Source organism: Pristiophorus japonicus, chromosome 18, assembly GCF_044704955.1.
Source record: "Pristiophorus japonicus isolate sPriJap1 chromosome 18, sPriJap1.hap1, whole genome shotgun sequence".
Classification (NCBI taxonomy): Eukaryota; Metazoa; Chordata; class Chondrichthyes; family Pristiophoridae; genus Pristiophorus; species Pristiophorus japonicus.
The window spans coordinates 89,351,643-89,372,635 of record NC_091994.1 but is presented as its reverse complement, the minus strand read 5'-3'; the positions used below and the strand labels follow the sequence as shown (position 1 = coordinate 89,372,635).

The 20,993-nt window shown below is 46.7% G+C and overlaps 1 protein-coding gene across 5 annotated transcripts in view; it reads right to left on the bottom strand.

Annotated features, from left to right (window-relative positions):
• Positions 1 to 12,932: 12,932 nt before the first annotated feature.
• Positions 12,933 to 20,993, bottom strand: part of slc66a1 (solute carrier family 66 member 1) — a 39,412-nt gene continuing 31,351 nt past the window's right edge. For all 5 annotated transcript variants that reach the window (XM_070860308.1, XM_070860309.1, XM_070860311.1 and 2 more), the window contains one exon: positions 12,933 to 20,386. In XM_070860308.1, coding sequence (XP_070716409.1) covers positions 20,294 to 20,386 — 93 coding nt within the window. In that variant the 3' untranslated portion in view covers positions 12,933 to 20,293. The remainder of the gene's footprint in view (positions 20,387 to 20,993) is intronic.

Genomic DNA, 20,993 nt, shown 5'->3' with positions numbered 1-20,993 from the left:
TTATCTGGTACATTAACTGGTTATTGACTGGTAACGGAACCTTGATTTCCTTGTTAGCCGTTATCATTATTTGTACTTCATCCATTATTTTACACAAATACAGTGGCCATTCAGCATAAAAAAAGTAATTCTTATTATAAATTCACTATCTCACATTAACATAGCTCATTTTAGACTCGCTCTGCCAAACAGAAGTCCTTTGTGGGGACCACCTCTTTGTAAGGCCCTTTTAAGACTCCCGGGTACATTTCCTCTTTAAGGCGCCATCTTTGATGCAGGAGGATTCCATGAGGCTTCTCCTTGGTCGCTGCCATCTTTGATGCTCTGCAGCTCCGACTCGATGCCGCCACCATCTTCTTCTCCGCCGCTCCGGATGCCCTCCGCCGTCGCAGCCTCAGCTGCCACATGACTTGCCGCCTCTCCAGCGGCCGCCGTGGCCTCTCCAGCGGCCGCACTTTCCGCGTCCCCCGCGGCCTCCGTAGCGGCCTCCCCTGCGGCTGCCATGGCCGCCGCCGCCCGATGCTACCAGCTCCTCGGCGGGGCCCACCCAACGGCCTCTTCCTCTGCGGGGCCCTTCCGAACCGCCGACCCCTGGATTCCTCAGCGCCCCGCCCACAGCGCCCCGCCGGCTCACCCCCCCACTAGGCCCCTCTGTGCAGGGCTGCTTGCCTGTGGGGTCTGGGGCTGCAGGGTCTCTGTGTGAGATCCGGGCCTGGGACTTGCCTGTGGGGGCTGGGGCTGCAGGGTCTCTGTGAGGTCCAGGCCTGGGACTTGCCTGTGGATGGATTGAGCCTGCAGCTCCAGCTCGGTCGGCGCTGCTCTCTGGGGACCCGGGGCACGGCAGCACCCCGGGGAGCAGCAGCCTGTGGAGTGATGAAGTCTTCCCAGCTCCCACGGACCTTCCCCATCCACCTCTGGCCGAGGAGCGTCGGCCCATCGCCTGCAACGACCCACAAAGGTAAAGCATGCGTCTCGTCCCCTTGGGATACCTGCACCATCGCTCTGCCAAGAACAGGTATCAGTTCCCTGGTGTAGGTACGCAGCTTCGCCGTGACCGGGACCAGCTTGGGTCGTGCAGCTGGGTTAATCCACAGTTTATCAAAAGTTCTCCGACTCATCAACAACGGACCCGAGCCCGTGTCCACTTCCATACTCACTGGGACTCCGTTGATTCTTACTTCCCTTATCACTGGGGGCGAATCGTCGGTACACGTATACAGTTCAAGCACCTCATCTTCTTCTACCTGCTCCTCGCTGCACAGTGGATCATCCCCCATCTCCTCAGCCAAATGGTGAGTCTGATTTCTTTTACACATATGCTGAAGGTGGCCTTTAACGTGGCAGGTATTGCACGTATACTCCACATACCTGCACCGGTGAGCCCCATGGCTTCTTCCACAGCGCCAGCATGGTGCTGCTTGATTGGACCCCCTCGGCGGACTCTGAGCTCCAGGATCCCGAGGTCCGTGCTCTCTGCCCCAGGCAGAGCCACGTTCTGCAGTTTTGTCCGTGGTGGGCGCTATCCTGTGGACAGTGCCTGCCGGGTTCGAGATTGTGTGGATTATTTACTTGGTGCTGCAAGTTGAGGTCATATATGCCCGGCTGATGGCGATGGCCTTTGTCAGAGTGACTGTGGGTTCCGTGGCCAGCAGCTTGTGAAGGAGGCCCTCGTGGCCAATCCCCATAACGAAAACGTCCCGCAAAGCCTCGTCAAGGTGTGCCCCAAAAAATCACACGGCGCCGCGAGTCTCCTGAGGTCCGCAGCATATTTGGTGACATCCTGGCCCTCAGATCTGCAGTGATGGTAAAATTTGTATCTGGGGATGCTCTCCTTCGGTTTCAACTGGTCACGAATGAGTTCAGTCAGCTCCTTGTATGACTTGTCCCTGGCGCTCCCAGGTGCCAGCAAATCCTTGACGAGACAGTAAACCTCATCTCCACAACTGGAGAGCAATATCGCCTTACGCTTCTCTCTCATTGCGTATGTGTCCTCCGTCAGGTCATTTGCTGTGAAGTAGTACTCGAGCCTTTCCGTAAAGGCCTCCCAATCATTGCCCATGGTAAAATCCTTTAGCGAGCCCAGAGTAGCCATGGTTGCGTGGAGTTCGTCTGCTTCATCGTTGCCAATGTGGTGTATGTAGCACACAAATCACTGACTGCACACGGTCTGGTGTAAGTCTAACTGCTGTGACCTTCGTCCTTTATTGTTCAGCTCCAGAGTGCCTCCCAGGTGTGGTGGTCAGCCTTATATAGTCCTTATTACAGGTACTACCAGGGTTTCCCACCGCAGCGCCCTCTGTGGTGTGGCATAGTACTTACATTACATTTAAGGTACTGGGACGATACACACGTCATTACATAACAACGGGAATCAAGGGATATGGGGATAGTGCGCGCAAGTGGAGTTGAGGTAGAAGATCAGCCATGATCTCATTGAATGACGGAGCAGGCTCGTGGGGCCAAATGGCCGACTCCTGCTCCTATTTCTTATGTTCTTATAAAAGGCACAGGAGACTTGAACCGGCACATGAACCTTTATTGATACAATGGCGGCCCCAGCTGGTCAATAGTGGTAACTCAGTCCATTATTTGAAAGAGCTGCTCACTGTTTTTTCTCGGGTTCCCCAATTGAAAAGTCAGCAGGCAACCTGCGGCCAAGGATCAGGAGGATAGCTGCATCCCATGAAGAAGGAGGAAATAGCAGCACTGGCAGAGGATGAAAGAGACTAGAGGTGGAGATAGGGTCGACCCTTTCTGACCCAGCCCCTCTCCCTCCTACCCTGGGCACATCCATCATCACCTCAACTCACTCACCAGAGATCAAACTCTGGGGCCCTCCTTGTCTGTGCTGTACCAGGAGGAGAATCATTAGGGATTTGAAGTTTTCAAAACACAAGAAAAATGAAGGAATTCAAGAAAGTTTGCTTCCTTTGAATGCCTGTACCAAGTTACTCCTTACATAGGACTGGGTGGACGAGCTTATGGTTTAGAAACAGCATTTACAAGATCACAGCATCATTAAGAACAAGGGCCATTTAGCCTATTTTAATTCATTCATGCAGAAAAACAGTGGTCTCCTCATTTCAGCATCTGTTTCTTAAATGATTCCATTTTTTTCCTCCATTACTCCATCTAGAAATCAGTTCCATGCTTTGTATGAAACATCCAAAATTTTTACATGGTTCGACAGGCTAGATGCAGCGGGGATGTTTCCCCGGGCTGGGGAGTCTAGAACCAGGGATCACAGTCTCAGGATAAGGGGTCGACCATTTAGGACTGAGATGAGGAGAAATTTCTTCACTCAGAGGGTGGTGAATCTTTGGGATTCTCTACCCTAGAGGGCTGTGGAGGCTCAGTCGTTGAATATATTCAAGACAGAGATCGCTAGATTTTTGAATATTAAGGGAATCAAGGGATATGGGGATAGTACAGGCTAGTGGAGTTGAGGTAGATCAGCCACGATTTTATTGAATGGTGGAGAAGGCTCGAGGGGCTGAATGGTCTACTTCTGCTCTTAATTTTATGTTCTTATGTTCTCGATATCAGTATGAAACCTTCATTTTATTAGTTTGAATTTACGCCCTACTCCCAGTGCTTAATTTAAAAGTAATATTCGAGATTTACCTTTGTCATTCCCACAACAATTTTACATAACTCTCGATCACCTTACAGACATCCCCTTTCCTGGCTGAGACATCCTGGGGCCGAAATTCACCGTTCCCGAAGGGACGGCTACCGCGGGGTTTGGTCAGCTGATCGGAAAAGATCGATGGGCCGCCGTGATCGGGTACTTTTCCCTCCCCGAGAGCCATATTCAGCTCGGGAGGGGGCGGGGGAGCAGGGTTTGAGGTGCGCTCACTTCCGCCGACAATGGCGGGGGAAGCCATTGTAAAGGTAAGTTTCCAGCGTTGAGGTCTGCAGCGTGCGAGCCGCTGGAAAGCAGCCAGGATAGGGATTTTCAGCTCCAAATAGGTCGGAGTTCTTCAGGCAGCGGTATTCGAGTCGATGCTCGAACGCAACAGCACTGGAGTGTTGCCGCGATCGGGGCCCTATGGTAGGGAAATAGTTTTATTAATTTGTGTTTTTATGTCAGATTCCAAAATCCGCAGTATTTTGCTTTTTGAATAGTTTTATTAATTGTTTTGGCTCCGTTAAACCTGCTGAGTGCTGCTCAGAGGTATTCACATACCCTTGTACTTTTGTATAACTTTCAGGTCTGACTCTTTAGTGGAGGCCTGTGGGCTGCAGAGACCTGCTTGGCAGGGTTCACCCTGAGGATGGGAGGAGTGTTGGGAGGGTGACACCTGCTCAGAAGCAGGGTGCTACGCAGGAGAAGGTGTCGCCATCAGCACCGTGCAGACAGGCAGCGGGCAAGGGAGGCAGCAGCCATGATTCGTTCATTCTGTGCCAGCCCAGTGTGCCTGCCATCTTCATCGGCCCAAATCAGGATTGCGGTTGGCTGCTTGGGGACAAGAGATATCCCCTGTCCAGTTGGCTGCTCACTCTGTAAAGTCCTGTCCCCTCAGTACAGATTCACACGAGGCATGTAGTGAAGTCAAGGTCACTCTGGGCCTGCACCTTTATTTCACAGCTCTGGAATGCTGCACTTGCCTGAGACCTGTTCTTATATACCTGTCTCTTGCAAGTGCACCCCTGGTGGTAAGGTATGCTGGTGGTTACAGGTCATATCTTATTACAGTCATGTATAGCATGTTAGGATACAGTTATATATAATAATGTGAGATACATGACATCACCCTCCCCCAAGGTCTTATTGTCTTTATAGGTTCAGTCTCTCAGGTGGTCTACGCTCTCGCGTGGAGCGTCTGAGTTGTGGTTCAGTTGTTTGCCTTGGTGTCTGTTTTTCTTTGGGTGTGGTTGCTGGTATCTCGCCTGGGCTGTCTGTTTCGATTGGTGTGATTGTTGTTGACTCGCCTGGGCTGTCTGTTGGGATTGCCCTTTCCTCAGGTTGTTCCCTCTGTCTGTCCACTAGGTGTGGTGCGAGTTCCACATTGTAGTCTGCCTCTGGTTCCGCAGTGTTGTTGGTAAATCTGCTTTTGACTTGGTCTACATGCCTCCGGCAGGTTTTGCCATTGTCCATTTGTACTACCAGTAGCCTGCTTCCTTCCTTGCCCGTTACTGTCCCTGCAAGCCATCTGGGACCCCTGCCATAGTTTAGTACAAACACTTTGTCCCCTATCTCATTCCATCTCCCCCTCGAATTTCTGTCATGGTACTCAGTCAGCTTACGGCGCTTTGCCTCAATGATTTCGTGCATGTCTGGGAGGATTAATAAGAGCCTTGTTTTTTAAGTCCTTTTCACCAACAGTTGCACGGGGGGGGGATCCCAGTCAATGAGTGCGGACGAGATCTGTATGCCAGCAGCAGTCGCGACAGGCGACCCTGCAGCGTGGGACTTTGGGTTTTAAGCATGCCTTGTTTAATGATTTGCACTGCTCTCTTCACCTGGCCGTTGGAGGCAGGCTTGAACGGTGCAGTCTTGACGTGATTTATGCCGTGGTCAATTATAAAATCTTGGAATTCTGCGCTGGTGAAGCACGGATCATTGTCACTGACCAATATGTCAGGGATTCCGTGCGTTGCAAACATGGTTGCGAGGCTCTCCACAGTGGTGGAGGTTGTGCTCGAGTTTAAAATGGTGCATTCGATCCACTTTGAAAATGCATCTACAACTATGAGGAACATTTTGCCTATGAATGGGCCCGCATAGTCTATGTGCACCCGCGACCACGGTTTGGTAGGCCAGGGCCAGGGGCTCAGGGGAGCCTCCCTGGGGGCATTGCTGAGTTGGGCACAAATGATGCACCTTCGGATGCAGAGCTCCAAGTCCGCGTCAATACCAGGCCACCAGACGTGGGATCTGGCTATGACCTTCATGAGAACGATCCCCGGGTGCTCGCGGTGGAGCTCCCGGACAAATGCCTCTCTGCCTCGCAGAAGCATGACTACTCGGCTGCCCCACATCAGGCACTCTGCTTGTAGTGTTATCTCATGTATGCGCCTGTGAAAGGGTTTTAATTCCTCGGGGCAGGCATCGCGAGCCTCTGCCCAGTCACCGGTTAGGACACATCTTTTTACTAAGGATAACGTGGGGTCGCTGGCCGTCCAGGCTCTGATTTGGCGAGCCGTCATGGGCGAACCTGTGGACTCAAAGGCATTGATTGCCATGACTATCTCACAGTCCTGTTCGTCAGACCCTTCCGAGGTCGCCAGGGGTAGCCTGCTGAGCGCGTCGGCACAGTGGTCTGTGCCTTATGGTATAGTCGTAGGACGCCAGCATGAGTGCCCACTGTTGAATTTGCGCCGAGGCGTTGGTGTTTATTGCCTTGCTCTCGGATAGGAGGGACGTGAGAGGCTTGTGGTCGGTTTCTAACGCGAACTTGGCCCCGAAAAGGTATTGGTGCATCTTTTTGACACCGTACATGCACGCGAGCGCCTCCTTCTCTACCATTCCGTACCCGCGCTCCGCCCGCGAAAGTGACCTGGAGGCATAAGCTATGGGTTGTAATTTGCCCGCACTATTGACATGTTGCAAAACGCACCCGACCCCATACGCTGACGCATCGCATGTGAGAACTAGCTTTTTACCTGGATCAAAGAAAGTCAAAACACTGTTGGAACACAGAAGGTTGCGTGCCTTATTGAAGGCGCGTTCCTGGGCGTCCCCCCAAAACCAATCGCACTCCTTCCTGAGTAGCACGTGGAGAGGCTCCAGCAGCATGCTTAAGTTCTGCATAAAGTTCCCAAAGTAATTGAGTAGCCCGAGAAAGGCGCGCAGTTCTGAGACATTCCGGGGCGAATTGCTTCTGTTTTGGACTCTGTTGGGCGGATTCCATCAGCGGCAATCCTTCTGCCCAAAAATTCAACCTTGGGTGCGAGAAACAGGCACTTGGATTTCTTGACCCATAGGCCTACCCGATCCAACCGCTTTAGTACTTCCTCCAAATTACGGAGATGGGAGTCGGTATCCCTGCCCATGATAAGTATGTCGTCTTGAAATACAACCGTCCCCGGGATGGACTTGAGCAGACTCTCCATGTTGCGCTGGAATATGGCAGCTGCCGACCTGATGCCGAATGGGCATCAATTGTACATGAAAAGGCCTCGATGTGTGTTGATGGTGGTGAGTAGCTTGGATTCCTCGGTCAATTCTTGCATCATATACGCAGATGTGAGGTCTAGTTTTGAGAAAAGTTTACCTCCAGCCAATATGGCAAATAAGTCCTCCGCTTTGGGCAGCGGGTGCTGGTCCTGTAGGGAGACTCTGTTTATGGTAGATTTGTAGTCCCCACAGATTCGTACGGATCCATCAGGCTTCATGACTGGGACGATGGGACTTGCCCAGTCGCTAAATTCCATGGGTGATATAATGCCTTCCCGCAGAAGCCTGTCTAGTTCGTGTTCAATCTTTTCCCTCATCACATAGGGTACAGCTCTGGCCTTGTGATGGACCGGCCTAGCATCCTGTGTGATGTAGATTTTGACTTTGGCCCCTTTGAAAGTGCCCACACCTGGCTGAAAGAGATGTTCAAATCGCTTTATAACTGTTGAGCAGGAGGTCCGTTCCTCTAATGACATGGCATAGACATCATCCCATTTCCAGTTTAGTTTTTCCAGCCAGCTTCTCCCCAGCAGTGCTGGGGGGTCTCCGGGGAAGTCGGTTCACTGTCCCTTTGTGTGTGACGGAGAGCATGGCGCTGCCGAGGACTGGTACCATTTCTTTGGTATAGGTCCTTAGTTTGGTGTCAACCCTTGTGCGTTTTGGTCTGTCTCTTTTATGCGGCCACAGTTGTTCAAATTGTTGAGCGCCCATGAGAGATTGACTCGCTCCCGTATCCAGCTCCATGTTGACAGGTATCCCGTTGAGTAGGACCCTCATCATTATAGGAGGCATCCTGTTGTAGGAGCAGCAGCCATTGATCGTGTTGACCCGCTGTACATCAGTGTCCCGGGTACTGACCCCACCGTCTTCTGGTTCGCTTTCCGACCCATCTGATTCGTATACCAGCCGAGCTGCCGTTTTTTTGCACATGCAGGCCAAATGCCCTGTATATTCAGTTTCTGCAAACAGCCTGCTGAAATCAACATCCCCTTGACGAGTGCCCACCCCCACACCTTCAGCACAGACTGCTTCCATTGTTCCCAAAGAATGATCTGCGTCTGGCTGATCTCTCTTGAGCTTCTCTCATTTTGTAGTTGATTGCTCGTATTGTGGGTTGATGAGGTGTGAACGGCCGTTCCTGTGGCCCTTGATGGCTTCTGGCACCACTGCCTGCTGTCGAGGGCCTGCTCTCCTGCTTTTGTCTGTGTGTGGGGGTAGCAGCTTGTTTCACGCTGTGAACTCCTTGTTCCGATATTTCGTTAGTTGTCGTACCTGCATTGTAAATCAACCTCGTTTCTTTTTCCCCTACCAAGAATGTCTGTGCAACCAGTGCTGCTGCCTCTACGGTCAGGTTCTTGGTCTCTATGAGCTTTCGGAATATGCCTACATGGCCTATTCCTTCAATGAAAAAGTCTCTCAGCATTTCTCTCCTCAGTTCATCGGAGAACTCACATAAACTAGCCAACCTCCGAAGTTCCGCCACGAAGTCGGGTATGCTCTGGCCCACACAGCGTCTGTAGTTGTAGAACCTGTGTCTGGCCATGTGTAGGCTGCTCGCTGGCTTCAGGTGGTCTCTTACCAGTGTGCTCAATTCTTCAAACGACTTGCTTGCTGATTTCTCGGGTGCCAGCAGATCCTTCATTAAAGCGTATGTTTTCAAGCCACAGCTGGTCAAGAGATGGGCTCTTCTCTTGGCTGCTTTGTCGTCTCCTAACCAGTCTTTGGTTACAAAGCTTTGCTGGAGCCTTTCTATAAAGTCCTCCCAATTGTCTCCAGCATTGTACTTTTCATCTGATCCGTTGTTCGCCATTCTGTGGATTCTGTAATCCCGTAACTCGTTGCCACTGTAAAGTCCTGTCCCCTCAGTACAGATTCACACGAGGCATGTAGTGAAGTCAAGGTCACTCTGGACCTGCACCTTTATTTCACAGCTCTGGAATGCTGCACTTGCCTGAGACCTGTCCTTATATACCTGTCTCTTGCAAGTGCACCCCATGGAGGTAAGGTGTGCTGGTGGTTACAGGTCATATCTTATTACAGTCATGTATAGCATGTTAGGATACAGTTATATATAATAATGTAAGATACATGACACACCCCACTGCGGAACTCCAGGACAGCGCCAGAGCATGCCTACAATGGCGCTCATTGTGCCACTAGGTGCATCATCGAGCGGTGCATAGGCATCCTTAAGCAGAGTTTTCGGTGCCTGCACTACTCTGGTGGCACCTTTCAGTTCTCTCAACGAGTCTCCATAATCGTCATGGTCTGCTGCATGCTGCACAACCATCATAAGGGGACAGCCGCTGGAGGGCTAGCCAGCAATACCACCCGAGGAGAAGAGGATTCTCATCGCCCCAGAGCTAGGAGGCGATGACCCATCGCCACCCTGGAAGGGCCGGGTGCAGACTGGTCAGCATCCAAAATGCATGACCTCATACTTTTCAACATTATACTCCATCTGCCATATTTTTGCCCACTCACTTAGCCTGTCTGTATCCTTTTGCAAATTTTTTGTATCCTCCTCCCACGTTGCTTTTCCTCCCATCTTTGTATCGCCAGCAAACTTGGCCACGTTACACTCAGTCCTTTCTTCCAAGTCGTTAATTTAGATTGTAAATAGTTGGGGTCCCAGCACTGATCTCTGCAGCACCCCATTAGTTACTGATTGCCAACCCGAGAATTAACCATTTATCCCGACTCTCTGTTTTCTATTAGTTAGCCAATCCTCTATCCATGCTAATATATTACCCCACCCTGTGAACTTTTATCTTGTGCAGTAACCTTTTATGTGGCACCTTGTCAAATGCCCTGTTCGTTACATCCTCAAAGAATTCCAGCAAATTTGTCAAACATGACTTCCCCTTCATTCAACATTCTATTTATTGATATCTGCTCTGAATTGTTGAATTAGTGCTCATGGGATTGGGGGTAGCATATTAGCATGGATTGAGGATTGGTTAACGGACAGAAAACAGAGGGTAGGAATAAACGGGTCATTTTCGGGTTGGCCGGCTGTAACTAGTGGGGTACCACAAGGATCAGTGTTTGGGTCCCAGCTATCCACAATCTATATCAATGATTTGGATGAGGGGACCAAATGTAATATACCCAAGTTTGCTGATGATACAAAGCTAGGTGGGCATGTAAGTTGTGAGGAAGATGCAAAGAAGCTTCAAGGGGATTATAGACAGGTTAAGTGAATGAGCAAGAACATGGCAAATGGAATATAATGTGGAGAAATGAAGTTATCTATTTTGGTAGGAAAAATAGAAAAGTAGAGTATTTTTTAAATGGTGAGAGATTGGGAAATGTTGGTATTCAGAGGGACCTGGGTGTCCTTGTACACGAATCACAAAGTTAACTTGCAGGTACAGCAAGCAATTAAGAAAGCAAATGGTATGTTGGACTTTATTACAAGAGGATTTGAGTATAAGAATAAAGATGTCTTACTGCAATTATATAAAATTGTTATGGGAATGGAAAAGTAAATCTAGAATATTACTTTTAAATTAAACAGTGGGATTAGGGCAAGGGGATGTAAGTTCAAACTAGTAAAATTAAGATTTCAGACTGATAGAGAACATAAGAACATAAAAATTACGAGCAGGAGTAGGCCATTCGGCCCCTCGAGTCTGCACCTGGAGTATTGTGTACAGTTTTGGTCTCCTTACCGAAGGAAGGATATACTTGCCATAGATGGAGTGCAACGAAGGTTCACCAGACTGATTCCTGGGATGGGGGGATTGTCCTATGAGGAGAGATTGAGCAGACTAGGCCTATATTCTCTAGAGTTGATAAAAATGAGAGGTGATCTCATTGAAGCATACAAAATTCTTACAGGGCTGGACAGGGTGGATGCAGGGAGGATGTTTCCTCTGGCTGGGCAGTCCAGAACCAGGAGTCACAGTCTCAGAATAAGGGGTCGGCCATTTAGGACTGAGATGGGGAGAAACCTCTTCACTCAGAGGGTGGTGAATCTTTGGAATTCTCTGCCCCAGAGGGCTGTGGAGGTTCAGTCTTTGAGTATATTCAAGATAGAGATTGATAGATTTTTGAATATTAAGGGAATCAAGGGATATGGGGACAGTGCAGGCAAGTGGAGTTGAGGTAGATCAGCCATAGAAACTAGGTGCAGGAGTAGGCCATTCGGCCCTTCGAGCCTGCTCCACCATTCAATATGATCAATATGGCTAATCATTCGGCCCTTCGAACCTGCTCCACCATTCAATATGATCAATATGGCTAATCATGCAACTTCAGTACCCCATTCCTGCTTTCTCTCCATACCCCTTGATCCCTTTAGTCGTAAAGGCCACATCTAACTCCCTTTTGAACATATCTAACAAACTGGCCTCGACAATTTTCTGTGGTAGAGAATTGCACAGGTTCACAATTCTCTGAGTGAAGAAGTTTCTCCTCATCTCGGTCCTAAATGGCTTACCCCTTATCCTTAGACTGTGACCCCTGGTTCTGGACTTCCCCAACATCGGGAACATTCTTCCTGCATCTAACCTGTCCAATCCCTTCAGAATTTTATATGTTTCTCTGAGATACCCTCTCATTCTTCTAAATTCCAGTGAATATAAGCCTAGTCGATCCAGTCTTTCTTCATATGTCAGTCCTATCATCCCGGGAATCAGTCTGGTGAACCTTCACTGCACTCCCTCAGTAGCAAGAATGTCCTTCCTCAGATTAGGAAACCAAAACTGCACACAATACTCAAGGTGTGGTCTCACCAAGGCCCTGTACAACTGCAGTAAGACCTCCCTGCTCCTATACTCAAATCCCTTTGCTATGAAGGCCAGCATGCCATTTGCTTTCTTTACTGCCTGCTGTACTTGCATGCTTACATTCAATGACTGATGTACCATGACACCCAGGTCTCGTTGCACCTCCCTTTTACTAATCTGTCACCACTGAGATAATAATCTGCCTTCCTGTTTTTGCCACCAAAGTGGATAACCTCACATTTATCCACATTATACTGTATCTGCTATGCATTTGCCCACTCACCTAACCTGTCCAAGTCACCCTGCAGCCTCCTAGCATCCTCCTCGCAGCTCACACTGCCACCCAGCTTAATGTCATCTGCAAACCTGGAGATATTACATTCAATTCCTTTGTCTAAATGATTAATGTATATTGTAAATAGCTGGGACCTAGCACTGAACCCTGCAGTGCCCCACCAGTCACTGCCTGCCATTCTGAAAAGGACCCATTTATTCCCACTCATTGCTTCCTGTCTGCCAACCAGTTCTCTATCCATGTCAATACATTACCCCCAATACCACGTGCCTTAATTTTGCACACTAATCTCTTGTGTGGGACTTGTCAAAGGCCTTTTGAAAGTTGATTTCATGAATGGCGAAGCAGGCTCAAAGGGCCGAATGGCCTACTCCTGCTCCTGGGTGGCAGTGTGAGCTGCGAGGAGGATGCTAGGAGGCTGCAGGGTGACTTGGACAGGTTAGGTGAGTGGGCAAATGCATAGCAGATACAGTATAATGTGGATAAATGTGAGGTTATCCACTTTGGTGGCAAAAACAGGAAGGCAGATTATTCTTATGTCCTTATGTTTGGAGATGTCGTGTGTCAACTCTACCTGGGACTTTCACAGCTGCATTCTGAGCTATTTCAGCGCCCTTCAGGGAGTACATGCATTGTCCATTTTTCTTTCCTGTGTACAGAACAAGTTTTGAAAGTCCTTTTGCACTATTCTCATCAACTCTGTTATTTCATCAAAGAACTCAATCAAGTTTGTCAGACATGATTTGCCTTTAACGATCCATGTTGGCGGTCATTAATTAACCCATGTTTCTTCCTGAAAATTAATTTTGTCCCAGATTAACTGGCTTGTAGGTATCGGGTTTATCTCTCGCCCTTTTTTGAAGAAGGGTTCAACATTTGCAACCCTCCAATCCTCTGGCACCATTCCCATATCCAAGGAAGATCGAAAGATTGTGGCCAGAGCCTCCACTATTTCCACTTGTACTTCCCTCAGCAACCTCAGATGCCCCCCATCCAGACTGGCCGACTTTTCTATTTTTAGTGCTGCCAATCTTTGAAGTACCTCTTCTTTTTCTATTTTTAGCCCATCCAATTTCTCTTGCATATTTTGCACAGCTCACTCAGTAATTTCTGAGCGGTCTCCTCACATTCTAATTTATTATCTACAAATGTAACTAATTGCATTGAGTTTCCAAATCCTAGTCATTGATGTAAATTAGAAACAGTAATGGCCCCTATATCAGGTCCTAGGACAGCCCACTCAGTACTTCCCTCCCTCAACATAACTCCTCTAAACAAGTACCCATTGTTTTCTACCCTCCAGACACTTTCTTATCCATTCCTGCATTGCCACAGCTTTGGGTTTATCAAGTAGTCTTTCATGTGGCATTGTGTGCAGAGCAACCAAGTATTTTCGGCAATATAAAAGATAAAAACACACAGGTTTTAAAAAATAATTATTTGCTCAAAAAAACAATGTGACGATCCATTATACAAACAAATATTGGCATAGGAATTTGTTAAAAACAAGTTTCTAAACATTTGAACAGAGGTAAATTATTCAAAATTTCAGATTTTACCAGCAACATGAGACAAAATACAATAAATGTAATTGCATTAAAAAAAATTATTAGCGCATTTTTATTGAAAATACACATTATTGATTTCTGCGAAAAGAAAACTAAAAAGGATGAGTAACCTCCTGAATTTATGGTAATCCTGAAAGTCCCAGCCAGTGCTGTCAGTCGATCTCCCTCAATTGGTGCAGGAAGGGCTTCCCTTTCCCTCTGTACTGACGGATAGCACTGACCTACAGCGCATCCGTAATTGGATCAGCCATGATCGTATTAAATGGCAGAGCATGCTCGAGGGGCCGAATGGCCTACTCCTGCTCCTATTTCTTATGTTCTTATATCCTCACTCAGCTGAACAAAGTTCTCCAGGGAATAAACAGGCCGTCAAAAATGCATACGGGATCACTGGCTTTGTAAATGAATGCAGGAGTACAACAGCAAGGAAGTTTTGCTAAACATTTATAAAATCACTGATGAGCAGGAGTACTGTGTCCAATTCCGGGCAACACACTTTAGGAAGGATGTCAAGGCCTCGAGAGGGTGCAGAGGAGATTTACTGGTCTGGTGCCAGGGATGAGGGGCTTCAGTTATGGTGAGAGACTGGAGAAGCTGAGATTGTTCTCCTTAAAGCAGAAAAGGTTATGGGGGAGATTTAATAGAGGTGTTCAAAATTACAAAGGGTTTTGATAGAGTAGATAGAGTGAAAGTGTCCCCACTGGCAGGGGGGTTGATAACCAGAGGACACAAATTTAAGAAGCTGGGGGAGATGAAGGGAATTTCTGTTGGGCAGCAAGTTATGATCTGGAATATAATGAAAAGGTGAAGGAACAGATTCAATAGTAACTTTCAGAAGAGAATTAGATATATATTAGAAAAGGAAAACATTACAGGGCTCCAGGGAAAGAGTAGGGGAGTGGGACTAACTGGATTGGCTTCCTTCTGTGCTGTATCATTCTATAAAAAGCTACCAAGAACAATGATACAGCTCAACTCCTTTTCGCATTAGGCAATTAGATGCTTGGAAGCATTCAAATATTTTATTTGCTCCTGCCAAAATTATTTTGCTAATTAATCCCGAAGTTTTCTGATAGTGAACATTGTGTGTGAGCTTGGACTTCCTCAGCTGCTGTCACCTCATGTTTTACACAAAATTCAGGAAGAAACAAAATCCAACTACAAGGCAGGATAATGAGGAACATGCAACTAATAGACAGCTTCCTTGGTATATGCAGAAAACCAGCATTTTCATCATTGAAATAATATTCACGGTTAAGAGTCACAGGAGAACTAGATGCCAGGAGACGAAACCAGTTCAATATGCAACAAAGAATTTACTCAATTGATCCATCATAGATTTTATGTTAAAAGAAAAAATATCAAATCGCAAACTGATAGTCTCCATCAGACTAGTAAGTGCGATGTCGTACAATATAGTATAATTCATTCATTAAATCCTGTTATCATTTAATTTGCTAATTTATAAATTGTCATAACACTGGCAAAAATAAAATTCTCTCCAAATCACAGATGCCCAAAACTGACCGGTAAATCTGAGTAAACTGTCAATGCAGAGAAAGACCAGCTATTAAATGGAAAAGTGCTTATTCAAACAGCTGATGTGCCTCGGCTCACTTTCAGCGTTGTGCTAGAAACACAAAGTAGATCCGTCACCATCTGAAAACAGGCTAACGTCCAAGGTGGTGACCCTTCATTAGGGTCTCTTTGGAAACACGGTTTCAGAGACTGATGGAGACACTGTGCATTTCTGTTCTGTGCATCATTTTCTGTTTCCCTTTGAATTATGTAAATGTGAACAAGCACAGGTTCTTCCGGCCGGAATCTACTCCGTGCCTGTGGCAAATCAAACATGGTTTATAGTCCTGCCGCACTCCTTCACATCATCATCGGCAGTCCCTCGAAATCGAGGCAGACTTGCTTTCACTCTAAAAGTGAGTTCTTCACAACCCAGCGCAGGGCAGCAATCAACATTCTGGCACTGAGACACTGGGACATCTGTTTAAGTCCCTAAGAAAAGCTCTCATTCCATCGGCAGTGGCACTTCATATAAACTCTCCCTTCACCTCTCCCAAGTGGCTCAATGACTGTTTTCCCTGCACCTGTTTGTGGGACACTTTTTACATCGGAGATATCACAGAGGAGTGGGAATCGGGAACTTTCATTCCCCCAAAAGCTATTGAGGCTAATTGAATAAATGGGGTCAACTGAAATGTCAAACTTGAAATTGGTAGAGTTTTGTTAGGCAAGGGTATCAAGGGATTATGCAGCTAAATGGAGTTGAGGTAGAGATCAGCCATGATGTAACTGAACGGCGGAACAGGCTCAAGGGGCTGAATGGCCTCCTGTTCCTAATGTGCTATGGAAGTGCATCATCATCATAGGCAGTCCCTCGAAGCGAGGATGACTTGCTTCCATGCCGAAAAGGGATGAGTTCACAGGTGTTTCAATGAAGGACCTAATATTCCGGATCCCGAACTACATGTTGAAGGGTGGAAGATGCCTGTGTGTGTTTTTTAAAAAAAAAAACGTGAGGTAGCCATTGCACACCAGCTTGACAGAGCTAGGTCTTGGTCCAGTGGCAAGGATTAACCAAGACGACTGGCGAGCAGCTCTGCTGCAGAGACCTAGTGCGCAGACATATCGCAGTGTGGGCTGGTCCGTGCTGCCCCTGGGCCCTCGCCTCATCTGGGCCCCGAACTCACACCTCTCCTGGGCCCCTGGATATTTACATGCATCCTAACACCTGGAGGGCAAATTCTAAAAAGCTACATTTTTCCTGTATCTCTCCTGCCTTCCCTCTTTCAGATCTTCCGGTCCTTGGCTCCCAGTCGAGGGACCTGCTTAGAGGTCAGGAGCTGCCCAGGAGGACTCTACCTGCAGGGTTGGGGAGAAAGCTGCTCCAGGCAGCAATCGAGAACTCACCCAGTGGGGTAACAGGGGGTAAAATTGCCACCTGCCCCATTTTTATTTTAGGTATAGGAGCCCAATAACCAGCAGCCCAGTGAACTTAATATTTTCTAAGAAAACTGAAGAGTTCATTTCTAACATTTGTGCGACAAGTAAATGGGCTGAATGAGATCATCAGTCAGAGATCGAGGACAATATCCTTGGGCAATGACCACGTATTGCAGCTAAATCCCTGAGACCTTTAGCAAGAGTTTAGTGACACGATAAATAATTATAGTAGCAAAAGCTGCATTCCCTCAATAGCATCAATGCGCACCTTAGAAATCACACAAAAAAAAAAATCAAAAATACCCAAAGAATCAAACAAACCGGGGCGGTAACCAAATCGGCACAGAACCAACTGATGGGGAAAGGACCTGCATAGGAACCATATCAGAGATGGGGACACAAACACACACAGGAACCAAACTAATGGGGAGGAGGAGGGGGGAGGGACACCTAAACCTGGATTGGGATTAAATGGACAATGGGGAAGAGGGTTACAGAGATCACATTGACAATTGACTTGGGGCAACTTTGAATTGAACATTTTAAATAAAGTTAGTACTTTTGAAATTCTGAAAGATATGTTTCATGGTGGTTCGGGGTCTTCTCACAACCCTGGAAGTGAGCCCGTGATCACCAACCAATAGCAGTGTGTGCTTTTTTAATTAAAAAAAAAAAGACGATATCTTGGTGCAATTTCTAAAATAATTTCAGTAAATTTGTAGTAAACTTCTGTTGCCAGCAAAAATGGCCAGCCAGCATAGCAGCACTTTCACGTCAATGTACACATGTTTCAGCAGTCAGACCGGTAAACTAATAGAGGAGGGAGAGACAGTGACAGAGACAGAGACACAGAAAGACAGAAAGAGAGAGAGAGACAGAGACAGAGAGACAGAGAGAGAGAGACAGAGAGAGAGACAGACAGAGAGAGAGAGAGCGAGAGAGAGAGGAACAGAGAGAGAAAGAGAGAGAGATAGAGCGCACTCCAAGGGTTTGAACCAACCACAGGCTGGGTACCAGGCATGGAACTAGTGCCATGTCAAGCCATGTTTAAACAGCTCTATACAATGAAGTTTAAAAGCAAAGACTGAAATTTTAGTTTATAACAACATTAGAACACAGCTCCCACCATTCATATTTAACTGGCAGACAGAACATTTCGGCTGCGCCAGATAGTGTCAGATTTACCAATCCATCCCTTCCTCCTTTTAAGATAAATGAAACAATTAATTTGCCAATCGGATCTCAATTTAATTTTATGTTAGAACTAGTCGCCACAGGAAGTTTCAGGGCCGGAAATGTGACCATGAGTGGGGCTGACTGCTGCTTATGAAATAAAACCAGGCAGGAAATGGCATTTCGATTTAAAAGTGCACATGGAAGCGACTCGCTTACTGTCAAGGACTTTCAAAAGTGGCTAAAAACCATAAGGTATTTATTAATATAAAGTGCAACTTATCAGCCATGATCTTATTGAATGGCGGAGCAGGCTCGAGGGGCCATATGGCCTACTCCTGCTCCTATTTCTTATATAAAATAAAAATGTTCTTGGATCCTTGGAGAGAATGGGAAATATCAGAGTAACCTTCTACTCATCAACTAGTTTATATAAAGTGCAAAGTTATCAATAGTGTGTTGAGGATAGACCTTCATCCCACACACACAGACATCATTAATATTTGATTTTTTTGGGATAAAATACAATACATGGTAATACGGTCACAAGATGTAAAATCTTACTTTGTTTTAAAACAAAGGCGAAAGGTCAAGTCCCAGGGTGCATTACACCAGCAAACATTCAAAAGAGAGAAAAGGGAAAGGAGGGGACACCAAGCTTGGGTTATAAAAGCTTGTCCAAGTGTAGGAAGTGAGGACTAAGGGAGACGAGGAGCTCCACAGGCTTCAGTTCCTGAGGAAGAATAAGGTAAGAGTAGGAGATGGCTCTCTGCAATGTTCCCTTTAAGCTGCGGGGCCAGCTCACTGGCTTTTAAATGGGATACGTTGCGCTTGCGCGGTATTCTGAATGGGCCACTCCCCCGAAAAAAAATTAAAGGGAACATTGGTTCTATGAATCTTGATTTCAACACAGTGAGGATGAAGAGCGGAAGTGTGTGTAGGATGAGATATCTGCAACTTAGGGGGAACAAGACTGGAAAGTTCAAAGGGGTACTGACTAAAACAGTAACATATTAAAGTCCAAACCATTTGGCATAATTAAGTTTTGCTGCTCCCTGACCCTACATGATAATAAAATGTGATGGGGGTCTGTGGTTCAATTTTTAAGATCCTGATGATCGAAATCAAATTGTTAATTTTTTAACAAATATTTTCTAATAGTATCCGCACAAATTTCAGGATAAGACCTCTTTGATTTTATCTTGACGCTGGATGTCATACAAGACATGGCAATGTATTTCAGGTCAAATTTGCATTATGCATTTTCAAACTTTGTATTTACAGGTAACCTATTGTTCAGCTTCCCATTTCTCCCTCTCGTACACACCGATTCCCTGCTGGGATACAGGATATGATCTCTTTGCTATCTTGTTCAAGTGGTCATTTCCCATCCATCAAGCTAGACAGCGAGTATTGGCAGGTCATTCAACTGTGGAAAGCATCACAACAAAGCCTGATCGTGTCCTCGCCCAATGTCTGCGGGCAGGTTTCCACAGGGGTTGGCGATCAGGAACTTGGCTGATTTCTTCTCCCTTCCTCATCCCAGGAATGTTGTAGCCACGTCAGCGCAGACCACGAATCAAATCTCGGCCTCTCCTGTTCTGCATGACCCAGTACCAGACTAGACAATCAGGGAGCTATGCCCTTCCATCTTTAAACTGCATTTTGCATATAGTGACTTTCTATAGTTAGCAATCCCGATTCAATAAAAGACTAAATATAAACCATAGCTAACTAAAGTCATCACTGTATGGCCTAGAATAACAATCTTGTACAGGCAGCTCCCACCTGCCCGGCGCGAGTTTCTACGGTTTCACTGGGTTGGAACAGATATGAATGGTTGGTAATTTCTGGATGCCACATCCCCAGACTGCACGGTCTTTCAAAGTGGGATTTGAAGCAACACCTCAGTCTCCCCCAAGCACCACTGATCCATATTACTGACTGGCATCAAGATACAAACAGGTAGAGTGCCAGCCTCCAATGGACCAGTTCTTCCACATAGACAGTGGTGGCAGCTAAGCGGACAAACCAATTTGAGAGCGCCAGTCCTAAATGAGGACTTGGAATGGTGTGATTAGATGCATTTTGTGCCCAGTCTGTCCTTATATTTCTGTCAGTGGCTTCAGGCATTGACTGATTTCCAATGGTACGGGCATCATGTACCGAACGTTTATCTTCGGTCAGCGGGATGATAATGTTTTTGTGCAATGAGTTCTTACAAGTGAGCTTCGCTCTGGGCGATTCTGTGTCAGGTTAGTTGCCAAATCATGTTTTTTTAAATATAAAGATTAATCGACCTGTTGAAATCCAACAGCAGCCGAGATAGGTCTCGCTTCAAAAGAGTTTTCTAAAATAAACCAGGTTTTCCTGTTGAACCTGGCGGAAGTAGTTTCCTTTTTTGTAAAGTTCATTTTTAAAAATATAAACCTGTCATTCTGCCTCACTGGTCAACAGCTCGGTGTCCTTTTGCAGCAACTAATGGTTTTCTTTCCTCAGCGTTCTGCTCCCGATATTTGAAAAACTGAAACAAAATCTGCACAGGTTTTATTAAGGAGCAGTAAACTGCTTTTTGCTGAATGTTTGTGTTCAAGATAAATCATGTTGGTACTCAGGATCATCACTAGGCACAACGGGGACAAGATCCAGTGTAAAGGTCCCTCTACCTGACCCCAATACAATCTCGGAAAGCTCCTCCTCCCTCACCTCCGTTTCACCAACAGGACTTTTCCTTCCACACTAGTCATCCCAGCAGCTCTGGTGTTTGCCAATTTAATGCCAAATATTCCTCTCTCAAACACCAAAAAAACACACTTTTTTTTCCGTTCCAGGATGTGGGCATCGCTGGCAAGGCCCATCTTTATTGTCCATCCCCAATTGCCCTTACTGCCTTCTTGACCCGCTGCAGTCATTCAATCATAAGATTGTGAATCTTATCCACAAAATGGATGCTAAGCTTGCCGACAAAATCGTCACTGTATTTCAAAGTAATTCATTCTATCTGAAGCACTCAGAGATTCCCGAGAGATGTGATAAGGTAACTATGGGTAATTTTGACCAGTACGCACATACCCATTAGAAACAAGATTGAACCAGCGAACACATTCATATTGGATCTTTCCTACATTACAACCTGACTACAC